The 18,875-nt window shown below is 39.1% G+C and overlaps 1 protein-coding gene across 4 annotated transcripts in view; it reads right to left on the reverse strand.

The window, feature by feature from the left end:
* The window catches only part of LOC108248719 (disks large homolog 5), a 26,326-nt gene continuing 7,451 nt past the window's right edge, over window positions 1-18,875 (reverse strand). For 2 of the 4 annotated variants that reach the window (XM_017437695.3, XM_037980661.1), the window contains 30 exons: window positions 17,795-17,966; window positions 16,201-16,457; window positions 15,547-15,859; window positions 15,210-15,440; window positions 13,959-14,143; window positions 13,707-13,832; window positions 13,377-13,509; window positions 13,145-13,269; window positions 12,859-13,034; window positions 12,584-12,687; window positions 12,009-12,101; window positions 10,975-11,925; window positions 10,701-10,824; window positions 10,454-10,595; window positions 10,019-10,140; window positions 9,145-9,228; window positions 8,897-9,056; window positions 7,588-7,617; window positions 6,928-7,090; window positions 6,716-6,849; window positions 6,449-6,613; window positions 6,169-6,352; window positions 5,896-6,044; window positions 5,490-5,660; window positions 5,128-5,324; window positions 4,632-4,775; window positions 4,318-4,445; window positions 3,927-4,036; window positions 2,129-2,238; window positions 1-999 (listed from right to left, as the gene is read on the reverse strand). In XM_017437695.3, the coding sequence (XP_017293184.1) occupies window positions 896-999; window positions 2,129-2,238; window positions 3,927-4,036; window positions 4,318-4,445; window positions 4,632-4,775; window positions 5,128-5,324; window positions 5,490-5,660; window positions 5,896-6,044; window positions 6,169-6,352; window positions 6,449-6,613; window positions 6,716-6,849; window positions 6,928-7,090; window positions 7,588-7,617; window positions 8,897-9,056; window positions 9,145-9,228; window positions 10,019-10,140; window positions 10,454-10,595; window positions 10,701-10,824; window positions 10,975-11,925; window positions 12,009-12,101; window positions 12,584-12,687; window positions 12,859-13,034; window positions 13,145-13,269; window positions 13,377-13,509; window positions 13,707-13,832; window positions 13,959-14,143; window positions 15,210-15,440; window positions 15,547-15,859; window positions 16,201-16,457; window positions 17,795-17,966 (5,287 nt within the window). In that variant the 3' untranslated portion in view covers window positions 1-895. The remainder of the gene's footprint in view (window positions 1,000-2,128; window positions 2,239-3,926; window positions 4,037-4,317; window positions 4,446-4,631; window positions 4,776-5,127; window positions 5,325-5,489; window positions 5,661-5,895; window positions 6,045-6,168; window positions 6,353-6,448; window positions 6,614-6,715; window positions 6,850-6,927; window positions 7,091-7,587; window positions 7,618-8,896; window positions 9,057-9,144; window positions 9,229-10,018; window positions 10,141-10,453; window positions 10,596-10,700; window positions 10,825-10,974; window positions 11,926-12,008; window positions 12,102-12,583; window positions 12,688-12,858; window positions 13,035-13,144; window positions 13,270-13,376; window positions 13,510-13,706; window positions 13,833-13,958; window positions 14,144-15,209; window positions 15,441-15,546; window positions 15,860-16,200; window positions 16,458-17,794; window positions 17,967-18,875) is intronic. The other 2 variants (XM_037980662.1, XM_017437703.3) reach the window with 1 other exon arrangement.

An 18,875-nucleotide genomic window follows, 5' to 3' on the forward strand; every position in this document is an offset into this window, starting at 1 on the left:
TTTACCAACTATAATCTGTTTTAATATTTTAGAAAATCTTATTCTTCATATAAGAAAAAGACCTTATCCAAAGTGTTTCATCTGTCGGTAAAACTTTCCAGCATGAATCAGGAGGTACCTGCAAATATGTTCAACTGACAGCCAGCCATAAACCATAAATAAAAATATCCCTTCTTTACATTTCATTTGACTAAAGAACTATATTAGCAGTACCAGCAGGACAGAAAGTGGTGAAACGGAATCAAACTCGCTGTATGGTGTAAAATTTACATATATATTATAAGCGGTGGTGTTAATATTTCCAAACAGAACTTATAAACTTGGCACAGAGTCACGTTGGAAGGTTGAAATGAAAACGGTACCTTCATACAATGAACAAAAGCTGCAACGTCATAAGAAAGCAATTTTCTCCTCTATAAATAAAAACAAATAATCCTAATAATGAAACAACTACATCAGTATAACAAAGGGTTTACAAGAAATACATTTCACTTGATTAGATAAGTTAAATGGGAGGAAAATACATATAAATATAAAAAAAGGAGAAAGGGAGCGTGGTGGTCCTCTCCATCTTCATTTCAAGAATATGGTCTTCTAGTTTCCATTTGAGCAGATTTGTTGTGGTCCAACATAGTCATGCAACAAAAATGGGCTAAAAGCAGAGCTACTAAAATATGATGGAGAATAAAACATTCAAGTATTAAATACTAGTGTAAACAAACCTATCTGTAGTACAGTACGTCACTAATGCAGTGGGAATATTGAGTCATCAGTGCTGATGTTCTATGAGAAAGTAATGGACGTTATCGGAGCTCATCTGTTGTGTTAATGGTGCGATGGTGCGTCAGAAATCACTACATCATGTTTGCAGGTGAGCTGAAGTGAGATGAAAGTCTTATGGTGCGCCATCTGGAATCCACAGGACTTTATTCTGTTCCTGCTCCACGATGGTCATGATCTGAGTGCAAATGTTGGAGACGCTGCCTCCTTGGACAACGCCTGCAACACAGTGAGGGTGGGGAGGAATATTTACAGGGGAGGGATGTAAGTCAGGTGTGGCTGAATCTTTCCTTTTTAGATCAGGTGGTCTGTGGCTTTTCTCTCCTCTCATTCTAAAATGCTTTTAGATTTCAGTTTGAGATTAACATTTTGTATTAAGACGGGTATAAAACTGTTAGTAACTCAATACAGCTTTTACATCTTAAGTTAGTTTACTAAAGAACTGGAAGAAACTTAGTCCGGCGTCCAAATCCTCTGATTTAAATAGTTAAATTTATTTAAATCAACAGAGGACTATATTGAGATTACCGCATTCACCTTTTACAGTAAGTATATTTCAGTTAGCAGTTTAAAACAAAACCCATTTAGCTTTTCACAGAACCAAAATGAACCGATTCACTGATCATTTATTTTTCACTATATGAGATCCGTTCCTCATGTCTTGTGTGAAAAGTAATAAAGTTGGGATCATACACTCATACGTCATATTCACAGAGACGTCATGCTGCATTTTCACTCGGTTTTGTGTCCGTTTCATGCATACAGTAACTGAAGATCTCATACATACAGATACACTTTCAATTTCCCAGAGGTTACGGGTTTCTTTGCGTTTGATTTTTTAAAAACACGATCCAAAAATGGAAGCTAGTTTACATTAATTTAACAGACAAAAACAACCACTTTTAAATGTAGCCAAATCATTTAGTCTTTGATGGCAACTACCACCAGTACCGTCTCAACTCCACTAAACATTACCAGATACTAAACTATAATTCTGTTCATCGTGACTGTGGCACACGTGAAAGTGTGAAACTTGTCCTTGTTTAAAAAGACCACTGGCCGTGTGTGTGTGTGTGTGTTCATTGCCAAAACTCTTTCCCCATAAGTTGCCTCTCTTTACAGTCATTAATCAAACGGACAGTTGGGTGTTTCAGACCGTTTGCTGCTCCAGATACTAAAACTTTAACTTTGAGCTAAAAAACAGCCCACAATACCTTGCTCTAAAATACTTAACAGCATCAACTTTTCAGTTTAAAAATAAAAAAAAATAAAAAAATAGGTTGCATATTAACCTTCATTCATAAACTTCATACATTAAACCTGAGGGTGAAAAGCCATTCTCACCAACCTGTGAAGAAGCGGCTGTATTCCTGCTCCGTTTTCTGCGCCGCCTCAAACTGCTCCTTGGAATGTTTCTGAGAGAGTTTATCCCGCAGGTAGAAAGGATCCTTCTGCTCTCTGGGGAGACAACATTCACACCCGTCAGAAACTTTTCACACATGCAGAGTCATTAAAATGTGCTTCAGCACTGCAACAAAAAACATCCGCTTCTTTAAAACCCACAACTCATTTTTGTCACTGAATTTAAGATCAAGCTCAGTGTTGCCATGTCAAAATAAATAAATGCGGCTTTATTATGAGCTCCAAATTGTATCTTTGTTTTTCCTTCTTTTAGGAGTTCCTTAACATCTAAAGGCTTATAACAAAAGCCCATGACTAAATGCTGATAAGTAATTAAAATAAATTTATTCAAACATAAAAACTGATTTAACTCTACTTAACGGCACAACGTTTTTTTATTATTACTAATATTCAAATCAATTACAGTCAAAGTGTAAAACAGTAACCATGACAGAAGGTCAAACATCTGTCAGCACAACATTATAACCAGAAACAGTCATTTGTGGTTTTATGAATTTATTATTTGAACAATATCAATGTTTAATTTTTTATTTCACAGTCACCTTCAATTTCAGCATATTTAAACATGTGTAAACAAGTGGCACATATGTGAGTTTACTTATATCATGAAATTTGCCCCAAAAAATAAAAAAACACTTCATATTTTCCCTACTAGAATCAAATTAATCTTTAATCTAGTGCCAACACTGCTAACAATGAATTAACTTGAAAGAAAACCCGTTTAAATGCTTCCAGTTTGCTCTTTAATATACATCTGCAGCCAGTTTGAGGAAGAAGTCATGTGACTGGAAGTCTTCATGCTCCAGAGGGAACCAGTGACCCAACCTAGAATCCGTTTCCCTCCCCCGACTCTGTATGCAGTCGGTGTGGTCTGCTGTCACCTCTCAGAGGATGAAAACATGAACGAACCGTAAAGCTTCTGTAAGCCGTTGTAGCAGTCCTGCAGCAGGAAGTCTGTGGAAGGTGTGGCCTCGCCGCTGCGAGCACTTCTGCCGCCCACGCCACAAAGTGGAGCCACATGCTCCCAGAGCCCCTCCCAGGACAGCTGGCACTCAGCTGATGACATTGAAGGCTTAGCAGGAATCAATCTCCCATGTTTGTCTGTCGCACCGTTTCATAAATTTGTGAAAGAGTGTGCGTGTGCGCGCGCATTTGTGTGGCCAAAAAAAGCCTGTTCCCATTAGATTAGAGTGTGTCCTCATCCGTGGGTGTGCTTATGGACTTGTATATAAAAATAATAAACATCCCGGGGGTTCAACAGATTTAATCTTCCCATTTGATTACAAATGGAAATAGATAAGGCATTTTTGATATTTCAGCATCTGATGATTTATGGTGTCTGATCTAATGAGACTGATCAAATCAGGTTTATCACTTGGATATATTTCTACATCTGCAGGATGGACGTGATTATAAATACTCCGCAGATAATTTCTCGACTGCCTGTCTGCAGGCGAAGAATGTTAGGAAAATAAACAAAAATCATATCAACTTGATGGATTAACAGGCATAAACCGTGTCAATGACCCTTCCATCCTTTTGATTAAAATACGTTTTGATCATTAACTGATCAAGACTTTTATCAAAAGAATGGCCAAAGTTCTGAACCTGAAATGTAGGTGATTAAACAGCATTGGCAACAAAAAAATAACAAGCTTGATAAAGACGTGACGTACTGCATCTTCAGGTAAGAAATAATCATGTAAAGTTATGGGAATACTCACTTTATCTGCTTGGCATTTTTGTAGCGAATGAATATGATGATTGGGTAGATGTGAACGCTGTGAAGACGTTCAATGGCATAAGGAGCAATGTCAAGTAAACAGTGGCAGTCCTAGAAGAGAATGACAGCAAAGGACTGCATGAAAAATGTGGGTAAAATGATGTAAACAAATAAGTGATGATGTAAAAAGTTAAATCTTAGATTTTAAATGTTCCAGTCAAACGTGTCATTTCTTGAGGCAAGTTGTAACATTTGGAGGCAAAAAGATGTTTAATAAAAAGACGGACTTGACTCAGTTTTGTCATAAACTGGCAAACAGTTTTTATTGACAGCCTGATCCAAAGAGACCATATTAAAGGTGAAAAGTGAAACTCAAATTAATCTCGATTTACCTTCTCTGTGATCTCCTTTATTGATGCAACAGTTGTCACGTCGAAATGACCGCTCCTCCGTTTGTAGTCGATGAACACACAATCTTTTACTCCTCGCTCTATGGCTTGCTGAGACGCCTTCATGATTTCTAGAATTTACATTTAAAAAAGTCCAATTATACTAATTCATTTCTCTCTACTTGTCACTTCTTTGTTAAAAGAAAAAAAAAATATCTAGATGTTCCTAATTAAGTCGTTCTCTTACAATCTCTCTTTTTCAGAGACAAACCTGATGACCTTTTGTAAAATCAGGCTCATTACGTGTAGAAGCTCACCGGGCAGACAGCGACAGAACTTAGCAGGAGCCTCCTTCACCAGCATGTCCTTAACGGTCTCGACTAAAGGACCCAAGATCAGCACGGCTCTGGGGAACGAGCAGTCCACCTTCTGAACCCGCTGGTACAGCAGGCTCATTCCATCTGAACAGGAAACACAGAAATGCAAATGACGAAGAAAAAGATGGAACAATGAAGAGAGCTGCAGTTATTAACTGCAGATACAGGTTTCAAAGGCCTGGAAAGGATTTTGCGCAGCCAGAATGATTTTTGTAGCACAATCCTGCTTCAGAACCACATATAAAACCTCCAGCATTAAAAAACAAAATAACCTTGATGTTGTAAAAACTGTTTTTTAAAATAGGGCTAAATGAAACTTGAGGGAGGTGACATATTTACCTACATTTGTCACAAATAACTTTGCATACTCAAATCTTTTAGAGGAAAAAAAGTTTTAAGTTTGTGGTAAAGCTGCTTAAGTAAAATAATTTATTACCCTCTGTAATTGGTAAAGAATCTGTACTTATGGCGTCCAGAACCATCAGCTCCTTCCCGTCCTTAGATCCACTTCGTTTGTGCTTCAGCCGCCGACGGAAGAATGACCTTCGAGCGGCGGCAGACATGGCCTTACTGCTGCCGTTTTCATCTTTCACATCTGCTGAGCTGTGTTTTCTGTAAAACTCCTGATCCATCCTGACAGAGATATATCAACATAAATCACATAAACTCAGACACTATCAGAATCATCCTCAGAAACACAAACAATAAAATAGTCCTTCAGACTAATAAGGACTGGATCAAATGCAAATTACATGCTTGGAAAATGTAACAACCACAGAGAAAGGAGGTCTAACTTACATGTATTTACTTGGAATCTGGCCCTTTTCCAGCTTCTGTCCACTCTCATCAAGATGCCAGGCCATCCAGAAGCCAAAATTCCCATTTGGCAGTGTGTCTTCAACATAAAGGATGTCATCTTTCTTAAAGCTCAGTTCCTGCTCTACTTCTGCCACCCGCTCATAAAGTGCTCTGACAAAAGATCAACAACACCACGTATACGGTAAACTGTCAATGCCAACAGAGTCAGAACAGTTCATTACAAATAAGATCCTAAATGTGCTTCATATCCACTTTATTAAACATCCACATTGCCTAATACTGTAATTAGGTTTGATTTGACACTTGAATTAATTTGTGAATTTTTCAACTGTTATGAAAACACAAATCTGCCTCTTTGCTTTCAAGAGTTGGACGATTTACATACCTAATGAAGAATCCATCTCCAGGAGACTCTTTGATGTCAGTGAGGCTGTCTGCACAGTTCAGGACCTTGAATGTGACCGTTTCAGCTGGTTTTAGCATTTCCAGGTAGGAGTCTTCTTTAGTTTTATTCTTCATGCTGATGCCATTGAACTGTAAGAAAATTACTCCACTGATAAAAGGGAACACTGAGATACGTCAACAGGAAACAAATCATTTTCAGTAAAGAAATAATGCAGGATAAGAGTCAACAGTAGAGGATAAACGCTGCTAATACCTCCAGTATCAGGTCTCCAGGCAGCAGTCCGTCTGGGCTCTTCATCGGGCTGTCATCATCCAGCATCTCCACAAAGATGCCACAAATGTTTCCCCCACAAATCTGAATCCCCAGTTCTGCATGAATCCTCTTCAACCTCACCAACCGAGTTTCTGCAGCTCTGAGTGAAACTGAGCATGGAAGCCTGGAGGGGAAAAAAAAAAAAAAAAAGTTTTAAATTCCCAGTCCCTCTACCCAAAATATTCACTTTTATTAGTCTTACTATTATAAAATACTAAACCTGAAAGAGTTGTGGGGGCTTGTGGCAGGAGTTGTCTGCCTGGATGGAGGAGTCATGGTGCCCTCGTCCTGCTCACTTAAGGTATCGACAGCAGAGTGGTTCTCCGGGCTAAGAGGGACGCCATCTTGGGGTGTTGGCTGGTTGCTGATTGACTCCATTTGAGAACTAAGAACAGAAGCAGTCAGGTGAAATATTTTGTTAATCACTCAATGACTCAAAAACTTTGAAAATTGTTTCACTCATTAAAAACAGATTGCATTTTCTTACCCTGAACGAGAGTGATTCCCCAGCTGAAACATGTGAGGGTTATACTGAGCCAGAATAGTGACTGTGTCGCACTGCTGTCCGATCACCAGCCGCGCCTGCTGCTCATTGGCATTTCGAAGATTGATTCCATTAAACTGGAAATGGCATTGAGTCTTTAGAAACAAAGAAGTTACAGACTTTAATGTGAATTTTACATAAGGCGGCTGTTTTACCTCGAGCAGCTGGTCTCCGTACTCCAATCGGGCTTGATGAGCGATGCTCCCTGGTGTCACTTTGGAAACAAATACGCCACCGTTTTCTCCACTCACTATGGAGATCCCCAATGGCTCTGCTCCTTTCTGTACCGTCACATTGCGTGGATCCCCCAAGAACGGCCTTGCAGAATAAAAGAGCATTCACTTATTTGTCGTGTTTCGTCATAAAATCTTATAGAAAAATACAAACTCTACAAGTAGGCATGAGTGCTTACAGCTGTAGGTTTCAAAGAAACATTAAAGTGGGGCCAAAATTATAAACAATTTCTTTTTCTTTGAAGTGACCAGTTCAAAAGCTTTGATACTTAATATTTAGGCTTTTTGAAGCTATTACAAAGTTGAATTAAAAAGGAATATGCTGACTGATACAAAAGTTGAGGAGAAAAACAAACAAACAAAACAATTACTGATAAAGTTCAGAACTACAACAGACAGTATTGTTCCACTCTGATTTCTAACCAACATTAGTTTAAGTAGAATTTTGTCAATCTACATCTGTGTTCCTTAGCTTTAACATCCTGCCGTAAATACTGAATACGACTGAGATCAGGGCTTTTAGAGGGCAACACTAGCTGATATTGGTGTTCTTTTTTAAAAAAAAAAAAAAAAAGTACTCACTGCAAAGTCATCAAGACTGGTCCAAAATAACTAAAAAAAAAAAGAAAAAAAAAAAAAGAGTTTTTTATTTATTCTTGACAGACTCATTCCTTTTTCCTTTTCATTTAGCAGCAGATTCACTCCTATTTCCACCTAAAAACATCTTCTGAGATTTTACGCTTGTCTGATTCCACCGTATTCATTTATCTACACAGAATACAGACAGCCTAATGCAGGTCAATCACCCGACTCAACCTTCCGTGTGGTTTTCAGCAGATTCAGTAGAGGGCTTTGTTTACATTGAGCGTGTACCTGCAATCCAGAATTGCAAATCAACATATCTGGAAAATTACTGGAGTGAACTCTTTCAAACTGCGCTATTTGATCAAATTCAGGATAACTTTGATTTTATACTTTGCAATGAGTACTTTTAAAAAGCTTGACAGAGGAAAAATACAACAAACGCCCTTTGAAATTGCAATACAGCCAGTTTCCTTAAAGCAGACTGCTTTGAAGTCCATTAATAAATATGACAGCACAAATTTTAAAGTAATTTATTATACAGCAACATTACAGCTTTACAATCTCTACTTTAAATTACATCTTGTGATTCTTTCAGTATAAAGATTGCCATTTATTATTATTATTCAATAAGAAAGGTTCAAACATATACAGAAGCTGTGCAGAATGTGTCAAGTGCACTTTCAAATCCAACTCAGTGTCATGCAATTATTCTAAATTTAACATCATCTTTAATTATTAACAAGCAGAGAGATTAGAGATGATGACTTAAAGGGAAACAACCATTTCATTATTAGGGTAAATTTAACATTCAAATTAATCATGCACCAGTGCTGCTAAATGGAGCAGAACATAGCGTTTATATTTGCAGTGTGCACAAAGATTATCTAGAGAGTGCTCTCTGTAATTCTTGCATATTCCATTTGTGCTACAAGTAGCTTGGGACGAACCTCAAGCTTCTCAAAGAGAAGAACTTGGGCTTTACTGGTGGACGTCTAACAGAAGGAGCGTAGAAAGAGAGAAATCTGAGAAGCAGATAAAGAAAAAAAAAAGGAAAGTAAAAAGAGAGACATTGATTGTCTGAAGTTGCAAAGAAAGCTTTCAGGTTATGATGATCAGTAGCAGAGAATAAATTTATCGAAGGTGAGTCAGTGTTTTGACAGTTTGAGATGAAGGTGATAGATTTGTTTACTGCATCCCAAGCACTTTATCACAATGAACCAGACAAATAAGTGGGAAAAAAAAACAAAAAAACATGTCATGCTCTGCTGAATGATGACATGGGGATGCAGACGAGGTGCTGGCTTACCCTTCCCTCCTCCTGTCACCGACTGCAGCAGGACTGACTGATATCCTGGGCTGGGAGGAAGAGGAGCTCTGCGATTGGCTGCTGGAGTACGATGACGTGTCCAGGTTGACAGGAGACATCGGAGGCGTCAGGCTGCTACACTCGGAGTGTGAAAGGGAGCCTGGAGTGACAGTGGAGACAAGTGCTCGTGTCATTTACAGCAGCAGCAGCGTTCACCAACAGGTGATATAATCCAAACAAATCCAAACCTTTGTCCGACCCAGCAGAGCGGGAGTAACGAGCTGGAGGGATCTTAATGCGTTCCGCCCGAAACTGTAACGTACCAGGGGAGCCTAAAAATAAAAATAAAAAAAAAGAAATGTTGTGTACGCATGGTCAGATACCTTTCTTGTGGCAGAAATGGCAGAACTCCTAAACTTCAGGAAGAAGACATCTGACGCAGCCAATCAGTCTCTGTCATCTTCTGAGCTGAATCAGATCAGTTTTATCGTGGTTCATCTTACGGTCAGGATCCTAAATAACTAAATGCTAATCAAATGTATAATCTTTGCTTTGTATTAAACCATACATTAAGGTCTCGCCTCTTTTAGAACCATGTAGAAAATAAATGCAGCTTTGAGGTCAGACCTCAATCTTCCACTGACTGATAAATGTAATTCTAGTCAACTAATGGTCCGCAGGTTTTAAAATTTATTGCATTTCGGATCAACTGCTTTGTGTGACATCAATAGACAGGCTTTGTGAAACTCCCATCACCATTATTTCTATATACAACAAGATCTTTTTCATGTTTACTAATGTAGCTGGTTATTACAGATGATTACTGCAACTCACTGTGGCCAGAAGAAAGAAAGTTTAGTTTTTACTTTTCCAATGTTAAAAAAAAAAAAATCTAATTCTTGAGTTTGTAGATTAACTATAATTGAAACAAACAGTAGAAATCAGCATTTCTTTCTGCACTTGCCCAAGACATTTGCATGGCCAAATACCAGCAAAACAAGAGAAATGTTTTTGTCATTAGAATGACCTGCCCTGTTTTAAGTTAAATTATCATACCACATATTACTTAGAGGACATTTTAAACAAGTTCTGTTTGTTTTGAAACTAGGACACCATACATACTCAGCCTGGCTGCAGAGGGCAGTGAGTTTGTGCTGTGTGGTGGTTGGCTGCAGTTGATCTCAGTCAAGTCACCATCGCGCTTGTGGCTGAGGTCCAAACTAAGGGGTCCATGATGCTGGGGGCTAAAAGCAGAGAAAGAGGCCTATATAAGTCCCTTGGCAGTCAATTATTCAACCCAGAGCAAGATAGAATTTGCTTCGTGCCATCTGTTCATGGGATCTGGGGCAGGGTGGACACTTATTTTGTACATGGAACAACAGATTTGGCCTTTTTTCCCCTTTTGCACAACGTTATTAATTTTTATAATAGAAAATGCAGAGATGAGGGTCATAGGAACTTTATATGATGATTCTAAAATGTTCACAAAGAAAACATCCATTTAGGTAAACAACAACAAATAGATTAGGCTTAAAATCAAATATGCTGGCAGAAAACCTTTGTGAATGCAGATAGATCCCTGGGCTTGGACCTGAAGGACAATTGGTGGTTTGAATCTCATTGCTCCAGGCTGTATAAACTGGGTTCCTCGCAGCAGCTGCCATAGCAGGACACTGTGCTAAACATCGTTGTGGAGGGTCTGAAAAGGCACAGTGTGAGATTTGAGCTCCAATTTCCTTCAACTGACAAATGCACTCTTGTTTAGATGCAAAACAGAATACATTGGGATGTGCAGATGACTCACGTGCTGAGATGCTAATGTAGCTTGGGGGTGCAAACGGCATGCTGTACCGATTAGTTCTCAAAGGAGAGAAGCGTAACAAGTCCACCGGCTCCGGGGAGTGGTCATCATTAGAGAAAGTTTGTGTCTGAAAGAACCAACAAACAGCAAATAAGACTTAGTATTTAAACTAAGCAAGCAACAAGAAATACAGTGAATATTATAGTTATGTGGTTGGAATTGTTTGTTCATTGGGAAATACTTTTGACAAAACAAATGACTTTGGTATCTCAGTTACCTGCATGGGAGCAGGGATGTGTAGTGGAGTCACATTTCGCCGTAGAGCTGGTGCCGATTTTGGCCGGTACCGCCTCTTTTCCTGCACCTCTGCCCTGTGTCGACTCCCCTCATCCTCAGAGTGTTTTAGGCTGTTCTTGGTCTTTTCTGGAGGCGTGTTGATGTAATAAAGCTGGTTCCCCACCAGTCCCTCGTCCTGGGGTCTTGTGGTTTGAGCCACGGAGGCTGGAGGAGTGCCACTGGTGATAGTCGAGTCGGACGCAGAGCTGTTCTGCTGACGATGCTTAAATCGGAACGAGTCGCTCCTGGCTGGTGGGGTGGGAGGTGTATGGGCAGGTTCAGACACTGAGCTTTGTGGCGAGTGCTTGGACATTTGGGACATGTAGTCCACTTGAGGGTTTGTCTCAGGCCTCCTGAAAGCAGCCACATCAAAGATGGACTTCCTCTGTTTGGGTTTTTTAAAGACTGACAGCGGGTTTGCTTCAGTAATAGAAGCTCCCACTATGACTTTTGGCCATGTCCCTACAGTGGCCTTCAGTGGGAAACTCTGCCCCCTGTCTACAGGTGACTGAGTAGAGTTTCCATCGGAAAGAACAGGGGTGAAGGTGAGGGAGTGAGGGCTGATATCCTGCCTTGGGTAACAGAGTGCTGGATGTGGCTCGGACGGACAATGGGAAGTGGAAACGGAGCAGGTGTGCTGGGAGGTGTGAGAAAAGGTTTTGTGATGGGAATGAGAGCTGCTGCTGCTTCCTAAGGAATCACAAGCATCTTTACACACTTCCTCTTCTCTGCTGCCCGAGTTGCAGCTGCAAACATCAGTCTGAGTTGAGCAGTTGTGCTTAGAGTTCCTGCAGCTCCTGGTGTGGATTTCACCAGACTGGAGCCGCAAAGTTTTTTCAGAGTCCCTCAAAGTTTCAAATAAATTCTGTCCAGAATAGCTTTGTGGGAAAAACTGGCAAAAAAAGGGAAGTAAACCATCATTAGCAGCTTCACAACAACTACCATACAATAAATGCTTTTATGTAAGGTAATCACCTTAATAAGAGAGATGCTGAGAGAGTTTCCACAGCTCCTCAACAGAGATTCACATTCAGAAAGAGTTTTATTATCAAGTTCAATTCCATTTATCTGCGTACAAGGAGAAGAAGAAAAACAAACAAACGATTATTACACTTTCTTGCTGAGGTAAGGACATGGTAATCCCAAAAACCCTGATTTACAAGCAGTCTGAAAAACAAAAAAGTGCAAAATCATAAATGACAGCATTAATATTTTGTATGAAACTGGAATGCAAACACAGCACAGATGGGGTCTAAGAAAAATAACTGACCAAAGTTTTAATTTAAATAGCTGATATTACCAAATACTGGAATTGACAAATGTTTTCAAGAATAAAAATAAACGTGTTTTCCAAACTCTAAACTCAACATTACCATATAAAAACAAACAATGCACTTTATTTTATATTTGGTTTGAAACTTTACTATAGTCTGTGTCTCTATTTGTGGTCAGTAGAGGGCACTGCAGGTCAGTTTTAATGTCCAATAGTTGTGTTTTGGTATTAAAGCAGCTTGTATTGAGTAACTCCAGGTTTTAGTTGACATACTTACAGCTAATAGTCTGTCACCAACAGTAAGATTACAGTCTTTGGAGGCTGGACTTCCTGTCACCAAACTGGCAACAAAAACTCCACTTTCCAAACCAATACCACAGTCTGCAAAGAAAGAATCGTATTTATGTCATTTACAGAAAAAACGTCTTCAAACTTGTAGTTAACTGCAAGTAAAAACAGTCTTTTCATTTGTGCTGGAATATTAGTACTTTTAAGTCAAAGTGATTTCAATTAGAATAAAAATAATCTTGTTTTTTATTTTTTATTTCTGACCTTTGTGTCCAGCCAAGTTGATCTGAATCGGAGTGACAATTCGTCCTCCAAGAGACTTCCGTCTTCGTACCACCACGTTAATCACTCCCTCCTCGTTCAACACCGCTTTGATTACCTGCTTTCTGTCCTTATTTGTCAGATCGACATCATTTATTTTCAACAACCAATCGTTCACCCTGCACAGTGAGACAGAGATTAGTGTTGACCACCTTTGATAAATTATTTTTGATAGTATTAAATCTTTAGTGTCTGAACCATCAAAAAATTGAGCAAAACCAATGATTACCTTAACCTCCCTTCAGCAATACTTCCTTTATCCACCTTTGAGACAAATATGACACTATCACCTGGTAAATATGAATCATTTACCCCTTCAGCAATATCAAACCCAAGAGCATTTAAATCCATATCCTAGGAAGAGACAAAACAAGAATATGTTCATGTTCTGACTGAAAATTAAACATTTGGTTAACTTCACTTGTATGTTAATTTTAATTAAATAGTAAAGTAGGTCTTACTCTGTGCTTTTCAAGTTCTACAACTTCCGTTTCCCATTCTATTGAGTCTGTGTCTATGGCTGAATCATGTGAACTGTGAACCATTAGCTGTCGATACCGTTCTTCCTTCTCCAACTGGTCATCCAGCTTTTCTCTGCAAGAAACAGAAAACATGCAGTTCTTTAAGAAAAGTTCAGATTACTCAACTAAACTTCTCCAAGTATTTCCAGACAAGAGACATGCTCATACAAACAGCTTGATTTTTTTTTTTTTTGCTGTTGTCTAGTCCTAAAATAGAGCAAATCATAGCACACAAAAGGAGGTCAAATAAAGCGTGGAGTAAAGACACACTTTAGTTCTTTGAGTTCCCGCGCAGCATCATTCTTCTGCTTCCTCATGTCATCCAGATTCCTCAGAGCATCTGCCAGATCGCTCACAGCTCTGTCTCTCTCTCGTCTCAGGTTGTCACACAGCGTGCTGAATGGAGTAAACAATCCCATAAATTGGATGTCTATATTTAGCCAAATCTCTGCACCGACAAACAGTAAAGCATAAAATTCTCTCACATTACAGAGACTGGCATCTTTTAAACAGATCGTTTACCGTATGCTCTCCCTTTCTGCCACTATCTTGTCCCTTTCCTGAAAGGCCCAGTCCCGTCGACATTTGGCCACCTCCGCCTCTTGCAGAGCTTCCTTCAGCTCCTGAGAGACGGCCTCATACTGTTTCCTCAGCATCTCAATCTCCTTGTTGGCTCGCTCCATGTCCAGAGTAGCAGAGTCTTGTTTCTGGAGATACAGACAAAAATGCTGGGTGATAAAGAACCCTGTCAAATTGTACAAAAGGGGAAGACAGCTTGCTGCTTTTAATCTAGCAAACCACAATAAACACCTTTACTTAAATAAAGTCTCATTCTAAAAAGGCCAATATTTAAAGTCAAGCTCAACTGAGGACTTAAAAGATAAGTTTATTCTAACTGTTAGGCTATCCTGCCTGGTTGTGATCTGTTTATTAAAAACTAAAGATGGACTCCTACTTAGAAATGCTGAATTATTTTGGAAACAGTGAAACTTCAGCTAAAAACTCTACTGTTTGTTGCAAAAACTGTCCTTGTCTCAATATTTCTTTTACCCACATCAACAATAACTTGTAAAAGCTTTTGTCATATTAGCTTAAACAGCTCTAAGCTGTTTGTGTGCAAACCTTCAAAACCACCAATAGGTTTAAAATGACTTTGAAGCTCTGTGATTGTGTTAAATGGAAGCCTATGCAAATTTGCAGGAGGAAACTACTGACGTACCTGATCCTATAAGTCCTAAAAATAAACTGCTACAAACTAAAATCTATCATCCTCTCATGATGTCCAACAGGATCTGGGATATATTAGATTAAGTAGTGTGGTTGTAAAGCTTGTCAGATACAGAATAAATGTCTGAATAGTCCATTTGTCTGATTCTAAATGACTTCAGAGCAGAAAGACAGTTAATTTATGCATTCAATACACTTAACGCTGATGCTAACTTAGACTCCATGCGACTTGACTGAGCTATTCATTTCTGACCCGAAGCAGTTTTGTCACTTTAATTAGTGACCAATTTTCCTAATGCATGAATCTTTGGCTTTCATTGTAAATAATGTAACAATCACTTGAAAAAAAGAAACAGTAAAAAGTGAATGGTGATGCATTCATTTCTCATTAAAATCAATGAGACAAAACTGCAAATCTGATGGGGAGACAAAAAAAAGAAGAAAAAAACATTTACTACTATTACAGTAAAGTAGGAGATGAAGGGATTATTGTTGGAGAGTTAAATCAATCCTTCCATTTGGACTGATAAATCACTGTCTGGCTACCTGTCTAGCCTGGTAATACTCTCGCAGCAGCTGGTCCCTCTGAATGATGGCCTCAGTCCTCTCCTTGCGGGCCACATCCCTCTCCTCGCGCACCGTCTCGATGTCCTTGCAGGCCTGGCTCAGCTCCTTCTGGGCCTCAGCCTTGTCCTTCACCTCATGGCAGTACTTCTCCAGCAGCTCATTCTTTTCGCAGATTGCGCGATCCCTGTCCACCAGCGCAGAGGCCAGTTCCTTCACATTACAAAAACATTACCAGTGTAAATTTAAAACAACCACTCAAGTTCCCAAATTCTGAATACGTTTTTCTGAGTAAACAATGACTCGTTTGAGCTCTTACTTGTCGCAGAGCCTCCAGCTCCTCGCTGGCCACTCTTCTTTCCGAGGAATCGTTCTTGAGCTTTGCTTCGGCCATCTCCAGGCCCGTCTGAAGCCTGTCCACCTCTTTGATCACTTGGTCCCTTTCGCTCATGATCAAGCGGTATTCGCCGATCACAGAGTCCCGCTCCTCCTTGTATTTCTCGCAGTCCTTCACAGCCTTGAGCTGCTGGGTCTTAAACCTTGTCATCTCAGTCTGCAGCCGGTCCAACTCTCGCTGCAGCTCCTTATTCTGGGCTGTGGCCTTGGACAGTTCTTGTTGTGTGTTGTCAAACCTAAAACAGAAACAGCCCTTAATATTGTTTTTTAATATTGTGTGTGTGCGCTTTACTACAATATAAATTCTAGTCAAAACATGTCAACATCATAAAAAAAGGGGTAAAAAAAAAAAAACCTTTAAAAAAGTTTTTGAACATCTGCAAAGCTTCATCTGCTGCTGATTAAACATGTTTTAAGCACTGTGCAGATCTGACTTAGGAGTAACAATCAAGTACATTTGCTGCATAATTGCCTACAACTGCTGTTCATAATTAGTTTTTATTTTTAAACAGCTGCTTGGTTCGTGTGCCCAGCTGCTATAGTTGAATGCTTTTTTGTCCGATTTATCCAGCTCTACCTTTTAACAGAAGAAGAGCACTGCTGCTGGTAGTGGATGGCAGCGTCCCTCTGTTTCGACAGAATGTCCAGTGTCTTCTGTAGCCGGTGGTTCTCCTCCTCGATCTGGTCCAAACGGACCAAGTCTGCATTGTGACTGGCTGTCTTTTCGTTGTAGCGCTTCCTCAGGGCCTCGTAGTCACCCTTCATCGCCTCCAACTTGTCTATGGCCGTTTCATACATCTTGTTGAGGATTTCAGATGACCCCTCTCTCATCAGCTGCAAATGACAAAACTCAGAATTTAGTGAATTATAAAAGGTCACAGTGGATGTTCTTTGTATTCACTTTCAGTCTCTAGTTGGAAAATATTTTTAAAAACAGTAAAGTGGACAATATCTGTGAAGAGATTTGACCACAAATGAATGTTTCATTCAGTTAAAGTCACACGCTGCTTTTGTTTGTTTTAAAAGTTAAAAATAAAGTTTTAGTAGAGAAAGTGAAATATAATGTCATACTTTGGTTAACAGAATGAAACAAATCAAATGGTTTTTCACTAGTGATGTTTAAAAAGGTTTTAGACTGTATAAAACAGTTGAGTTATTTTTTTCCAGTTGTTTTCTGCAGGACCTGGTGTTTGCACCATCAAAACACCATCATTAATATAAATTTTAACATGAAAACAAAATAAACTACCTTTAAAGTCATGCCAAGTTTAATAAGCTAATAGTGGAAACTCAAAGACTATTAGGTCATAAAGGTGATACTAGTCAATATTACAATTTCACTAATTAATTTTCAGCAATTTTAAATTTTTTGACCTAGCATCAATTGCCTTGTTTAGTGTGGATGTACATTGTTTTTGTTAATGAAACTTTGCAGAATATCACGTCAATAACTAATAGCTCATCATTTTCCATGTTCATGTGGCACAGATATATAAGAAAGTCTATGGTTTAAAAAAAAACAAAAAAAAAAACAGACTAATTAATCAAGTCCACCAAACAGACAAGCTTATAGACTAGTTAAACAGTTTAATACATCCTACATATCATTCCAGTTTCTCTTTAAAGCTACTATAATACATTAAGATAAAAGTTCCTGACTTGGCCCAGATGGAACAACGCATTTCACACAGGAAGGGATTCTGTATATTGTATGTAACTAACAACAACAAAGGTCAGCTGTTGGTTAATTTGCCTTCTCATTTGACTGCAGCTGGACAATAGTTTGCCTTATAATGACATGATCTCTGGAAGCATGCATGTTTACAATCAAACAGCACAGACATTCTCTATGGTTATGCAAGCGAGTGAAACATTAAACAAGAAAACTTTTTGATTGCAGTGAAATTGAATATGGCATATGTCAGATGAAGTAACAGTAAAAGACAAAGGTTGAACATTTTTCTAATTTCTAAAAGTGGTTTGATTGATGGAGATATGGGAAGACCGGGCCTGTCTGACCCCATTTGTCTAAAACAAATGTTCGCTTGAATATAATGGTCACGAAGATGGGAACTAAATGGAAATGACTGTGTGCCGATAGCACGCACGTGTTTTTGTTTTCTACATTTGTGTGCTTGTGTAGCCATTAATACAGAGTTTTGCTCAGATACCTGCTGCTGCAGCATCCTCATGTCAGCCACTTCCCTCTGGTCATCCTCGTGAATCCTCCTCAGCTCCTCGCAGGCCTGCGTCACATGGTTTAGCTCTCTGACCAGCTGGATGTTGTGCTGTCTCACTGCCTCCATCTCCTCTTTCAGCTGGTTGTGCTCACACGCAAGACGTCTACGCAGAAGATTATGTAATTAATGAGACGTCAATAAACTGTTATTAAAACTTATTTTATATACAGTAACAAAGATTGAAAGGTAAAGCTATGCTAATGTCCCCAAAATCCTATGATAATTTCACGTCAATCAAATTTCCCTTTTTGGAGCTTGATTTTTCTATATTTTTCCTTTATGTAGAAGCCAGTGCTGCAGAATAAAATGTTACTAGTTACACTTCAAATATTATCTCTGTTTACTAGTAGGTTTTTTTTTGGTAAATCAAGTAAAATGCATCTTAGAAGGCATAACTGCCTCAACCTATAACCATAGAAACAAACAGCAGAAACAATGCAATCCTCAATGATTACTGAGTGCTAATGCTTGCACATGTACTAAGTGACCCATTAATTTACATACAGCACAACAGTCAGATACAAATGGGTTTTCTTATTGACGTTGTGTGATGCTTGCTGGATAAACGCAGGGGCAACGGGACAGAAGTAAATACGTTCTGTGCAAACAGGGCCCAGAAGGAGAGGCTTAAACATGGCAATAATCCTTCATCTGTCCGCTTGCACTGGGGACCAGATGTTTGGTTGCATACACTGTGGGGACAGTATGGCATCATCGAATCACACAAATGGACCAGCCTTCCCAGCATGTCAACTCCGCACAGCTTTTTTTTTTTTTTTTCCCCCACAGGACCACAAACGCTTCGTTTGTAGCGTTACCCGCATGGCACAGATGCACAGCCACACAGTGTGCTGCTGATGAAAACAGTGCGTGCTTAGGCATAAAGGACAGTAATTCTATTTCTGATTTCAGCTTCTGTACTGGTTTATGCTAACAAGCCAACAGTTTATTTTATTTTTTTTTTTTAACAATAACAAAATTAAAAGTGTCGCTGGGGAAAGGGATGTCTGGG

This window comes from Kryptolebias marmoratus, linkage group LG17 (genome assembly GCF_001649575.2).
Source record: "Kryptolebias marmoratus isolate JLee-2015 linkage group LG17, ASM164957v2, whole genome shotgun sequence".
NCBI classification, from domain to species: domain Eukaryota; kingdom Metazoa; phylum Chordata; class Actinopteri; order Cyprinodontiformes; family Rivulidae; genus Kryptolebias; species Kryptolebias marmoratus.